The 14,336-nt window shown below is 35.4% G+C and overlaps 2 protein-coding genes across 2 annotated transcripts in view; one reads left to right on the forward strand and one right to left on the reverse strand.

The window, feature by feature from the left end:
• The window catches only part of LOC137933833 (uncharacterized), a 46,270-nt gene that overhangs the window by 4,199 nt on the left and 27,735 nt on the right, over positions 1–14,336 (reverse strand). Inside the window, exons 2-3 of the mRNA XM_068777898.1 lie at positions 3,617–3,805; positions 91–294 (exon numbers count right to left, since the gene is read on the reverse strand). Coding sequence (XP_068633999.1) covers positions 91–294; positions 3,617–3,805 — 393 coding nt within the window. The remainder of the gene's footprint in view (positions 1–90; positions 295–3,616; positions 3,806–14,336) is intronic.
• LOC137918478 (calponin homology domain-containing protein DDB_G0272472-like) lies at positions 6,157–7,882 on the forward strand. Its single transcript, XM_068761298.1, has 2 exons — positions 6,157–6,570; positions 6,827–7,882. Exon 2 carries the CDS (start codon positions 6,836–6,838, stop codon positions 7,880–7,882), a length of 1,047 nt encoding a protein of 348 aa, XP_068617399.1. The 5' UTR covers positions 6,157–6,570; positions 6,827–6,835.

Genomic DNA, 14,336 nt, shown 5'->3' on the forward strand with positions numbered 1-14,336 from the left:
TCATCTGTCCCTTGTAAGAGCGCTATATTAATACAGACTGGCGAATTAACAATATACATGTCTATAAGTTTTATTTTTATAACATATTACCTCAATAATGTCATATAGTGGTCGTGCGAATTCCCTGTACCGCTCGAAAGCGAGTAAGGCCGGTTTTAAATCATGCAGCAGATCCATTGCGCGCCGCGCGAGCTCCGCTTGCGGCGCCGACCTCCACCATGCCGCAAGTGACGCCGCCATCCACGCGCCGTACGCCACTTCGCTCACCGCCAAACACGCCACTCCGCCCGCGTACTGCAATATACAGGTCGCATGGTTATAAACGTATAATACACCCTATTTTGAATTCTATATTTAAAAAATAATAATAATTATTTCAGAGTGATCACTTTATAAAGAATGACTGAAAAAGGTGTAAATTCATTAAAGTTTTTTTCTGACATATGAGCTTTACATTCATCCCTTTAACGCTTTTACAGATCTACAGTCAATCACACTGTAGGAATTTAATCAATATGAAGTAAGCACGTATGGTGGACAATCTGATCACCCTCTAACGTAGTAGCCGTGTTCCAACCGAGAGGTTTTTTATGGCCCCCGTATGGTGGACAATCTGATAACCCTCTAGCGTAATAGCCAGAATCCAGCTGAGAGATTTTTTTATTGCCCTCGTATGGTAGACACCTTAATCACCCCCTAGCGTAGAAGCCGTTTTCCAGCCGAGAGGTTTTTTATGGCCCCCGTATGGTGGACAATCTGATAACCCTCTAGCGTAATAGCCAGAATCCAGCTGAGAGATTTTTTTATTGCCCTCGTATGGTAGACACCTTAATCACCCCCTAGCGTAGAAGCCGTTTTCCAGCCGAGAGGTTTTTTATGGCCCCCGTATGGTGGACAATCTGATAACCCTCTAGCGTAATAGCCAGAATCCAGCTGAGAGATTTTTTTATTGCCCTCGTATGGTAGACACCTTAATCACCCCCTAGCGTAGAAGCCGTTTTCCAGCCGAGAGGTTTTTTATGGCCCCCGTATGGTGGACAATCTGATAACCCTCTAGCGTAATAGCCAGAATCCAGCTGAGAGATTTTTTTATTGCCCTCGTATGGTAGACACCTTAATCACCCCCTAGCGTAGAAGCCGTTTTCCAGCCGAGAGGTTTTTTATGGCCCCCGTATGGTGGACAATCTGATAACCCTCTAGCGTAATAGCCAGAATCCAGCTGAGAGATTTTTTTATTGCCCTCGTATGGTAGACACCTTAATCACCCCCTAGCGTAGAAGCCGTTTTTCAGCCGAGAGGTTTTTTATGGCCTCTGTTTTTAGGGGCGTTTCGAACTTCCCTTTACTAATTTTACAAAATATATTTTTTGTCATATTATCTGCGTTCTTATTTTTTTTCGCTCTCAATGGCATTTATTCTTTCATTAATCGTTTCATTCATCATCTCACTTTCGTCGCTTTCCCACCAGAATACAAGCTTACATCTTGTTCCGTTTTGCTTTATTTTTATTTATTTATTTGCTTTATTCTTACATTTACATTCTTTTATAATTAAATTTTTACTTCCCTATTTTCTTTACATTTATCACAGTTTTAAGTATTTATTTTGACTATTCTCATATCCTTTTTTTACCTTTTTTAAATGGTCTCTCCTATGACACTTTTGCAGTACTCTAGAAAGGTCCTTGCGACTCTTCTCGTGCTGAGAGGTAAAAAAGTAAAAGAAAGAAGGTAAAAAAGTTAACATCACAACTAACTTTTTAACTTTTGTTCATAATCGATAAGCCATGTACGGGTTTTCCCCTGGCATCACGTGTAATAGTCAAGGAACACGCAATAAATTCCTGAACAGTACAGTCGTTTCGTTATACGTACAAATGATTTTACTCGAAACCAAAGTAATTTAATTTTAGTCTGATCATGCCGATCATTTACGCTCGTCGTTCTTACTTTTTTTAATTCTGGACACCGTTGTATAATCAAAACAATCTTACGTATCTTCATGTTTTTAATTACAAACTACAAGATGAGAAGTACTATGTTGCTGTGGTTATTAAAAATAAGGACGATATTTTTTTTGGTCCTACTGCCACTGCTGCCGAAATGGCATCTGCAGATTCCATGGGTTCGAGGCGGTAGGCGCTGAAGGTACCTTACCTAAGGTCTATTTTAATGTGGCAAAGCTCCCGGAGGAGCTTTGGTCGATCCTTGCAGACTTCTATTTCACCATACCTATTTCACCGAGAGACGGCCAAGATTAGATCGATTCGACAGACACATGGAGTAACTCCGCTTTTTATTATTAGGATTTAGGATCCAAAAAACATTAAACTCAATTCCTTTGTTTTACATTTACGTCTATTATTTCCATTTTTATTTTGCACACGTTTTTGCATGTCACAGTGTTTGAGTAAAAAAAAAACTTCGTTCATAGGGTTCCCGCGATGGGACTTCCGCTAGGGTTGTCACTCGTCTATAATAACCACATGGCATTTGCACTGTGCGGCCTTAGAGGATCGAACCTTGACTTAGTAGGAATGAGTCCTTATTTACATTGACTGATTTATAAAGTATTTTGTTCTTAATTTTTCTTCTTCCATCCTTCACATAATCTCGCATTCTTTCTTCTTTCACTATATCTTTCACTCTATTTATTAACATTTTATTTGTACATTGCCTTATATCTATCGCCACACTTCCTACAATATTAAATTTTTATGTTTACTTTTTTATTTTTATTGATACATCTGTTTGTCTCAGCTGTTAAACTTATTTTTTTGTTACTTTATCACAGTTATTTATCTAGAATCTATGATAACATCCTGCAGCCCCTATTAGGAGGCGATGTTGGCACTCTCTACCTTCCTTCCTAGTTCGATCTCTATATTTGATCACCACCGTCTAGCCTTTTAAGTGCCATGAGGACCGCCGGCTACCTCACGATACCCAAAAATAGGTGCCGTGAGGGCCGCCGGCTACCTCACAATTTTACATCTAAGGAATATTATTTTTTTCCGACCCTCCGGTAATTATTAGCTTCATTAGGCACCTAGCAACTGGATCACGGGATGGTTTACGATTTGCAGCATGTTTTAGAAGCGGTTACCATGGGTGCCAATAAGATCGCGGGCGGCCTCACTTTTTATATAAAATTTACATTAGAATATGTATATAAACCTTTCTTTGTATTGAATTCACAATTTATTCATATTTCAAAGCTGGCTTTGAAAACCTATCGTGTTTTCTGTGTTACAAAAACGTGACCGGCCGGCGACCTCATGGCACACCGAGTACTCTGTTGCCTTTAAGTGCCATGAAGGTCACCGGCGGTCTCAGTACATAATGATATACATAATGTGTTATATTCATTCATAGAATGTAAAGATCCCAAATATTCACATAAAGAAAGCCTGCACTTGATATTTCCATTTGGCACCTGGAGAAGTCATGGCCAAAACAGCTTGGCAGTTAGAAGGCTAGTCCACCGCTGGGTCACAGATGCACGAGGAAGTCTTTTTGAGTTTAAATCTCCTCTGGTACTAAGGGAATTCCCCGTGTTCCGTGACTGAACCGTGTCCAGCTATGGGTTGATTATGAAAATTTTGATCTGTACTCACAATATGGAGGCAGGTAGTGCGGCGTGCTGCAGCTGCAATGTACACTAATGCAGCGAGCCACAATCCTGCGCAGAGCACGTAGGCGGCTGACACGCGGTACTGAGCTGCACAGAGGAACCGAAACCACGTGTACGTGCTGGGATCCCACGCGAGACGCGCAGCCGTCGCTAACAACGCCCCCGCGTACATCTGCACCAAGAAATACTTTTAAATAACGTTGTAAATCTGATATATAAAATTCTCGTGTCACGGTGTTCGAACTTGAACTCCTCTGAAGCGGCTCGACCGATTTTTACCAAATTTTATATGCGTATTCAGTAGGTCTGAGAATCGGCTACTATCTATTTTCTATACCCCTAAGTGATAATGGTTATTCACACTTAAAAAAAAATATATTTTTTTTAACGAATTTTTTTGTTTTTATTTTTTTATGATACAGCATACAAGAATACATACAACCATAAATTTTCACCCCTCTGCGATCAACCCTTATTTTTTATTTGTAAATTAAAATATCAATTTTTTTTTGCAAAACAACGTTTGCGGGATCAGCTAGTATGCTATAAAACATTGTGTATCTTAAGTCTAATTAAACAACTACGATAAAATATTAAAATAAAAGATTATTAATAGTTAAAGTTCAAAATAATATTAATAATTTTTATATCGATAATTTTTATTATGTGTTTAAATATCGATAAAGAATTTCTTAAAACATCGATTTACAATGAGACATGTTTCATTATGATTGCGTTCGGCAATTCGCGTTTGCACACTTGCTTTATAATCAGTATCGCTGTCTGTCAATAGACGCCCTCTGGAATGCATAGCCCTCCCCCAGAAGATCGTCATGATGACCAGTTTTGCGCCCGTACCTAGCGACATTCTGTGACTTTAACTATGTGTGGCTCCATTTAGTGGAGAAGAATGGAACGCTTGCTTCATACAAATTGATGAATTTAATTTTTATTTGGACCTTACAAGTACGCCTTTTACCCATTTTATGGCGTACATATTTTTCTAAATGAGTGAAAATGAACCTTAACACTTTTCTTGATAATGTATCTGTAGAGATACATCAGAATTAAAAAAAAATTGTGGCATCAATTTTGAACGCAAAGTAATCATTTGTATGTGAATGTTTAGGTAATTTCTTAATTTTCGAACGCTTGTTCAGTTTTTGCTGTTGGCATCCTTGGGTCTTAAAATTCAAGTGTTATAATAATTAATGTAATATTGAAAAAAAAATCTGCCAAGTTAAGGGTTAGCACATTAACAGAATGCACAATTTTGTATACAGCACAAATAGCATTTCATTTCAGCCGCAGGACATGATCCAAAAAGTTAATACATACATTGTGGTTCTTAATTTTCCTTTTGCTGACTAGTTGACTCCAACCACAATGTCTCCACTGACACCGCCAGACATATTTAATATCAGAAAATGCCTAAATTATTTTATGGGTTAATTTTAACGAAATAAGGATGACTAATCGATAAACTGTTAGCTGATTTTTGCAATGGGCAGGCTATATAGCGCGCAGAAACGTCCACCCACCAGTGGACATATACCCGATTAAAGTCATCGAAAAATGATGTATACAGGCAGTTTCCAACTGATATTATTGGAGGTCTACGGGGAAAGCATATGTTCAGCGGTGGACGGAGTACGACTGAAATGATAATGATGCAATGTGTAGTACTTGACTAATTTTTTTTTCATCAATGTAAACGCCTCCTTATGTTGTCTGATCGCCAAAAAAATATAAAACACGTGATAATATTTAATTAAGACAGCCTTACGTGCATTGTTTTAAGGAATTTTATACACTAAGTAGTTTTTTGAAAACCGAGATTTATTGAACAAAATATTAAAGTATATTACATGAAACTTTCCAAACATACAACACAGCATTTGAATGTATAAAACTAATATGTACTTTGATTGTTGTAAATGAAACTTTTAAAATAAACAATCACTATCTTGACTGGACTATCACTGCTGCCCAAATGGCGTTTGCAGGTTCCGCGAGTTTAAAGTGGCAGCTAACCAAGCCTAAGACCATTGGCAAAGTTTTTGGTCCCCTATATAGTTCTGGACTTTGTAATTTTTACAAAAAAACCTTACAATGAAACATAAAATGACTCTAATCCTTTCTAACTCTATTCAAGCTCATTTAGTTTCACATGACTATTAAAAAAAAAATATTAAAAAACATTATGTTGGTATCACACGAAGCGAAATGCGTCACAAGCACACTTCGTCACGCAAGCTGAACATATTACGTCATAACTGTAATATCTCTCCTCGAGTAGTTTCCGGTTTCTTTTAAAATTGTGTTACTAAAACATTGTAGGGGTAATTCTCATGGAATCTCGAAATTCTTGTCCTTTTAGTTTTTACACAGTTCGAAACTATTCATGGTGGTTTTTTTTTTTTTTTTTAAAGAACATCACTTAGGCTAATAATTTTGGTAATAACCTTAAAACTTTATGTATATCTGTAAGGAATAATAAATATATAATACCCTTAAAATCATTCCCTCACTATGTCCCAAACTTTAAAATAAAACATGTTATAATTTTTTAACTAGAAATTGCTTAAAATTTATGTTTGCGCGTGTGACTATTTTATTAAAAATACATCAAAATTTTAAAAATTCTTCGAATTTAGGATTATAGATCGTAAATAAATGAGGAAATGTTGATTTGACATGTGTCCCTTAAAAAATAGTCATTCCCTCACACCATTACCGACAGTCGATAAGTTAGCGTACTTGAGATTTTTTATTGGAACTTCTATTAATTTTTGATAGTTGGTGACACTAACAATTGCTCAGAATGGCGAAGTTGTATTAAAATTGTCGGAGTACTTGTTGGAAGAAGATTAAATTACAATTTTTCAAAGATTACATTTCAGACAGTCATTCCATCACTGAGAAGAAAACAAAGAGGTAATTACTATATTCGAATATAAATTTAAAAATAAAGTATGTTTTTAGAAGCAGTAAAATCACCGAAAAATTTACATACAGCAGTTTACTACATTTGGAGATTTTTGAGGTTATGTTTTATTTTGTCATTCCCTCATTTCATTTCAAAATGAGGGAATGACAACTAATGAGGTAATGACGTCTAGACTATTTTAACTTAGTTTTTTAATGAACTTGCTTATGTCAACCTTAAATTTACTATTCTGTTTTGTTTTAGAGCTAAAAAATGGCACGAGGAAAGAAACTGTCTGATGCAGAAGCAAAATTGAAAAAAAAAGAATATGATCGAAAACGTAGAGAAAAAATGAAATCTAATCCTGAAGTGTTAGCAAAACTTCGCGAGAAAGAACGAATTTCATATCTTAAAAAAAAACAGAAGGGCCAAATAAAATCTGTAACTGCCATGAGTTCCAGAGAAAGAAGATTAAAGAGAAAAAATTGGAAAAAAAACAGTCAATCGTACAGACACCGAAAGGCACAAGTCCGTAAGAATCTGACAAGTCTCCTCAATAAAGTATCACCTTCAAGTTCTAGACTTGCAGCAGACCCTGTTCTTCAAAATAATAATAAGCGTGAAAGTATGATAGCTGTTTTGAGAAGGAAGCAATTAAGAAAACGTAGAGCAATACAATATGCAAAAATTGCTAAATTACAAAAAGAATTAAAAGAGCAAATTCGACAAAAAGAGAAGTACAAGAAGAGATCTCAAAGGCGAAATAAAAAGGTTTTATCCTCTCCTGAAGCTAAAGTATCAGCACTTTTGAAAAACGTTCAAGGTGTCACTGTTACGCCTTTCCGTGGAACGCAAAAAATTCGCCAATTTGTGTTCGCTAGTGATATATTAGAGTTTAGAAGCCTTTCTTGCTGTCAATGTATTGGAGAATGTAGCCATTTTCACCTGGGATACTACTTATCTTCGAAAACTCCTCATGTTGAAAAAAGACTTGGAAAAGTACAAACGCGGTCTTGTGGTAGACAATCTGCGAATAATTTTTTCAATGATAATGATTCCCAAATTGATGAATCTTATGATATAGGCGATTTCGTTCTCATCAAGTGGAACGACGCAATTTATCCCGGAAAAATAACTTCAGTTTCTGATGATGCCGCTGTGGTAGATTGTATGGAAAGAGTAATTAAATCCTGGAGATGGCCTACACCCAAGGATGAAGCGTTGTATCCCTGGACTGATGTTGTGCAGAAAATTGAACCTCCAAAATTTATCAGAAAAGGATATTTTTCCGTAAAGGAAATAAATCAGCTTAAATTGTAAAAGTTAAGACTTGACTGCAAGGTATTCTATTGTAGACTGATTCGGAAAAGACTATTATATTATTATATTCTAACTTGTGTGATATAATATTGTTTACTTTAAGACTAAATGTTGATATTAATGGTTTTAAACAATATTTTAGGATTTATATAAGAGATTTTGAAAATTTCTAAATGAGTTGAATATTTTTAGTCATTATTAATTAAGTTTCATGTTGCAAAGAAAATGCAATTAATATAAAAATGAAAGCAAGTTTTGCTGTAAGCAATTTGAGTCACTTTCAGAGCTGTGTTATTAGATAACTCCAGAATTTTCATATATATATTACCTACTAAAGTTATACATGTGTTCAAAAAATAAATAATTAAATTTTTCATAATAAACTAACATAAACATCATTTCCTCACCACAGTCATCATTCCCTCACTTTTAAAGTTTATCAATATTGATTTACTTCATTTAAAACTCGTTTATTCTGGGGACCACTATATTCCCTAAAGTTACTAACACATATAGTACAAATTTAAGATAAATTTAATAGATATTAACTAAAATAATTCTGAATAATTTAATTTACATTTTTTCGAGATTTCATGAGAATTACCCGTAGACATGTGCACTTTGTATTAAGATGTTTTATATCGTCAATTTTACATTTATTTTTAAACACGTGACAAAATTTAATGACATTTATGTATCACTGGCCGCAAAACATGAGTTGAGTAAACAAAAAAAAAGTTGAATATTCTATGCATATTTTTGGCGGGAAATTGCCTGTCAAACTCTTGTCAAGTCACTCGATATGCATTAAATATTCGATAAATAAAAATTCATGTCAGAAAAATTACGTCAAAACCTAATTGCTGACGATGGATGGAAATACCAACTATTCTTCAAGGTGCTGGTGGTGTGAACAGATCTTACTATTTTTCTTCAGGAAACCAACAGCGTATACATTTAGTAAATTATTTTATAAATATTTAAACATATAGTAAGATTAAAAAAAATAATGCGCAGGTAAGAGTAAAAAACTATAAGATTTAATTAATTTAAGACAAAAAAAATATTGCAATATTAAGTGCAAAAATCTTTTTTTTTTTTAATTATCTTGTCACACGTGCCGTCGCCATATTTGATCTTCACTCATTACTGTTTTTTTTTTATATAAGCGCTAGACAAACACGCACACACCTGTACATCACATTCTTTTGTCACGTGATTGTTATTGCATGATCATTCCTTTTAGAGCGGAAGGTATTTTATATATAAGCCAGACATTTCACAGGCCTTCCATATTCAAAAAATGCATAGCCAGTTTCGTAAGTCTGTAACATCGGAGATCTTTAACTTGTCATGTAGTGTAGTGTACTGGAATATACCGTAGAGTATAGGTGTAGCGGTTCCACTAGATATACCGTATATTAACAATACTCTAGGAAATCGGCAGTAACATGGTGAATTTTAGACGTGTACTGTAATATAATGTATACTGGATTATTTTACTCCACAGACTAAAACTTAAAGTGGTCTGCCTAGGTAGTCTGGACATTTCACTATTCTTCATATTACATTCTTCATATCACAGATTCAGATGTGACACCGTTGGCGCAAAGGTACGGACCTTAAAATAGTGGCGTTTCCATACCAGAAACGGGTCCTTCGGAGTCGTTGATGACTAGAATATGTGATGGTCCACATGGCGTGGACGCAGTTTCAAACCATCGTGATAGCAACACAAGGATTTCAATGGTAGTGTAGGAGGTACAATACCCGACAATAAATATTGCACATCGACCTTTGGAAAGAGACAATCGGCTAATTTCGACTTCGTATAGCGTTATCTTTGTCGCACGTACAAACAGTCCGGTTTCTATTAGGGGGTATTAAATAAGTATCATCATTTGCTTCTTTTGATAATTATTTTTATTCTTCATATAAACTACACCAATTTTTCTATAAATAGTGGCTTTAGGTTGGGGTAAAATGAGATAAATACATGTACATCTTGATACCGCTGTACGAAGCCGAAATTATCCGACTGTCTCTTTCCAAAGGTCGATGTGCAATATTTATCGCCGGATACTATAATATTTGCTTTAAAATTAAAATTATTTAAAATTTAAAAAGTATCGTAAGGTTCTTTTCTATAAAATCGACATTCTGATTCTTTAATTCGCGATATATTAATGTCATGAATTTTCAAGTGTTCAGAAAATCTTATTTCAAATAATTGTTCAAAAAAATATATATGTATACATATTTATGTATGTATACCTGAATGAATTTACGCAAGTGGATATAATTATAGATATTAAACAAACTAGATTGATATATACTAGCCAATATTAAAAACTGTATGACAGGGTCAGTGGTTTCACAAGTGAGCGCATAGAAAAACAGTTTGAAATAAATTAACCAAACGTATGCAGATATATGTTACATTATGCAAGTAACTCAACCTGAAGGGGCGTACAGCCGTATTCTAATCTAATTAGTCAAATCAAGTTCATTGGTTTGTTTTATACACGCATAACTGCGTATTATTGAATCTATAATTATATTCATTTGCGTAAATTCAATCTTGTTCAATTCTTCAATCAATTCTTTTATATAGAATTTACTGAACACTTTGTAAAATTCAAGACATTCATATTACGTGAATTTCAAGTTCAGAATTATGATTTTAATGAGAAGAATCTGATAGTTACTCTTTTAACCCAAATATTTTTTTTTAATATTCAAACGTCTAAATGTCCTGTCATCAAAATCAACATGATACAAAACTCAACCATGTTTATCTCCTATATAATTACTAACCAGCATAAAAACATTAACTTTAATTACATATTTGTTTGAACATAAACTATAATTATCTTTATTTACATAAGGTAAAAAGGAGCCAGAGATGAAGGACCCTTGTTGGGACAGATGTGGAGGTGTCTGAGGACCTGAAGGAAGCTACCGCTGCGACCACTATATAAGTGCAAACGCATCACAGTGGTTGTAGCGACCACAACTTACTTATTCTCTGTTGATGTTCTTGCTTCACGGAGCGGAAGGGTCCGTGAACTTAAAAACTTAAAAATAAAAAAAGCTGGTCTGGCACGTACCAGTTGCATGAGGACATTCGCACGTGCGACTCTGAGGCGGACGATGGTTCGACGTGGTCTCGAACCATTGTGACAGCACCATGAGGGTTTCGGGGGTAGCGTATTCATGCATACCCCGGGACGGGCTATCGAAAAATAGCACGGCGCGAGGGAAGACCGCGTGGCGATCCCTGACCGGGAGATACCGCGGTCCCCCGTTTAGCGCAGAGGGCGACCACCGGTGGAGGGGTTTTAGTGGGTAGGAATCCCACATACCCCTGTCCTCCCCCCAGAGGCAAAGCATCTTGAATACCGGAAGATTTCCCCACACCGAAACAAGAAAAAAAAGGACATTCGCACGTAGTAAACAGCTCTACCCAAGTAGAGCTGAGTACTGTTGATGTTATGTGTATGATGCTTGGAACAGCGTAGCACAGGCGAGCCAAGGAAGGATCCAGATCCAATTTCGGTTCGCCCACGCTGTTCACGGTCAGGGAGCGGGCGGCCGTTCCGCGCGCAACAAAACTCCGTTACACACATCTGTCGCTCTCACACAAACGACACGTGTGTAGAGGTGGACGCGGTCTTCAGATTGCACCATCACCTTAGATATTCAACACGGAAGAGCGACAAACTCATAAACAGGTGGCGTTGACGAAGCATCTGTGCACGCATTTGTTCTTCAAAGGGGAGTAAAAGTGAAACCTACGTGTGATGAAGACGGTCTATATATATATATATAAAGAAAAGAGAAAGATGAATAAAATTAAATTATTGTAAAAATATATACACCCGATAATATAAAGTCTGCTCAGCAGCAATCGTTAAAATTACCTGAATGGTAAAGATTAAACCAATTTACTGTTATTGACACTACATGAAAATGTTTAGAAATATATCTAACTTCTTCGTTACATTTTACTAATAGAAATACAACAGGAAAATGACAGCGAGCTACTATTACAATTTACGTTTCTTTGTTTTAAAAATGTCTATTTATTGGTATCGAATCCAGTCAGATGCAAAAAGTGCGACTAAACAGGTTTTATTGCATTTTTTCCTTATAAAATACGAAGTATTCTTTTGCACAATTTTTTTTATTTTATCTGACAAAAGCAAACAAGTCATCGGATCCGAGAATTATTATTAAAATCATACATTATGGTAATACAATAATCAAAGCATGTAATGATTAACATTTAACAACTTTTATTAATGTAAACATTTATGTTTCTTTTGTTTTTTGTTCTATTGTATTTAAATATTGTTTATGCTTGCAAATGGCGATCTAGGTGAAGGATAGTTAGTAAGAAACAAATTAGTATTTTTTTTTCTATTGCGCAGAAATTAATAAAAATTACGGTGGTACTTGTATAAAGGTATGCTATCGGATGGTATTCCGGAACATGCATATAATTGCGCAAAAAGTAAACTAAAGTATTTATTTTAATTGTAAACTACAAATTTTATTTGCGCATTTTATAGGTTACATATTAGTCATTATTTCAGACGAACGACAACCGTGAAGTTGAGGATTTAAATTGTGTATGAATGTATCCTTTACTGAATAAATCTGCTATGAACGGATTTTACGTAAAACTATATATATAAAAACTGTAGTTCTTAAAGGTAAATTTAGTCCAAATGTTTCTTTTTGTCTTGTTAAAAAAGACAAAGATTCGATTTTATGAAATTTCACTTTTTAAAAAGCAGTGCGGGTCATATGAAGAGGGCGGACAACAGCTAGTAAATGTATAGTAATATGGCTGAACAATTTTAACCCCAGGGGTTAGCAACCTTTTCTGCTCGGAGGGCCGCAGTTTCAAATACAAGGGGCCATGAAGAAAATAAAGAATATATACAAATTTCAAAACATGTTATAAACATATACCACATATGTTTATAAGTTTGTATTTAAGATATTCAAAACTAATTAGACACTTTGTTATCCTTTAAGCCTTGCTCCTCGGTTTTTTTTTTAAAAAATATTATATTTTTACTTGCCTCGAAGGCCGCGGGTTGCTCATCCCTGTTATAGCCGATTAACGTCCTTTGCAAGACATAGGCCTCCAAGAAAGATCGCGACAATGACCGGCCTTCAAGCGACTTTCTGTAACTTTGACTATTTTGCTGGTCCACCCAATGGAGGGCCTATTCACTCCTTTCGTCATTGCAGCCCATAGACGACCATTACAATTCATATGCATCAACCAGAGACATGATTCGATAGTTGAGTTAGTCATCGCAGTATCATATAATAGTACGAATTGTAAGCTGCGAATGTCCCGCATTTGGAGGGCTCCGATATGAGACCGAATGCCGGCTAGGCAGAAAGATAGAGGAGGCAACACTTGCCTCAATTATAATGGAAAAGGATGAAAGAGAGTGCGTCCTCAAATTCTTTAGGAAAGTTAAACAATACGCAATAGACAGGAACAAAACATAGGCGGATAAAACATTGTAGTTATTAAAATAGATTCATTGATGTTAAAAAAAAAATCTGTGATAAAATTATGTACATCACGAGAAAACAATTAAACCAATTAAAACTGTGATAAATAGAAATTGATAAATAGAAATTTATAACTGAAGTGTTTGAGAATGTACGAAAGGAATGGAATGATTGAGAAAGGAAGATGGAATTGTATAATGATAGAAGGAGGAAGAAAAGATATTGTGTACTATGGAAGACGAGAACGAAAATAAAAATTCAAGTGAAAAAATTATTAAGAAATACAAAATCCTTTTCCCAATTAAATAGGGGGTGGAAGGAGAGGTCCCCAATAACGGGGGCCACAAAAAGAAGAAAAAAAATATGCTGCTGCCAATTCTCTTGGTGTCAAATCTTACATTCAATAACAATGACTTGTGAGCAATAATCGACGTGTGTTTATATAAAATGCCATACATATTGTCGGCTCATTATCTAGTATGACCCACTCAGTATTATTATTCTATTCCGTAGTGACAAAAACCTAACAATGACCAGAGTTCGACGTTACTGCTAGCAAACCGAATGAATCACTTTACAATCAAAACGTTTTATATTTATTGTTGAATAACAATTGCGTAATTTCTATAAAAAGCCGTGTTTTTCTTACAAATGAAGACGCAAATAGAACTGCATTATTCTTAATTATCGCTCAATATTTTTAATAGCACTTTATGATCTCGGGTGAACTTGTAATTCAGTAATGGCATATCTTTATAATTTTTAACAATTCTGTTCGTTTAGCCAAACAACAGCAACTGACCAAGCTGAGGTTTGGCTCTCTCTCTCTCTCTCTCTCTCTTGTGTCGGAATGCTAAACGGATGTTATCGAGGAGTAAACCCAAGCTCTGATCCCTTCGTGCGATCCGTAGCT

The sequence above is a fragment of the Battus philenor genome, unplaced genomic scaffold (assembly GCF_028537555.1).
Source record: "Battus philenor isolate CCGP_79_NKW_IND1 unplaced genomic scaffold, ilBatPhil1.0.hap1 SCAF_14, whole genome shotgun sequence".
NCBI lineage: Eukaryota > Metazoa > Arthropoda > Insecta > Lepidoptera > Papilionidae > Battus > Battus philenor.

What these genes read in the sequence shown, in the direction of transcription:
- LOC137918478 (XM_068761298.1), top strand. Translation starts at nt 6,836, where the DNA reads ATGGCACGAGGAAAGAAACTGTCTGATGCAGAAGCAAAATTGAAAAAA.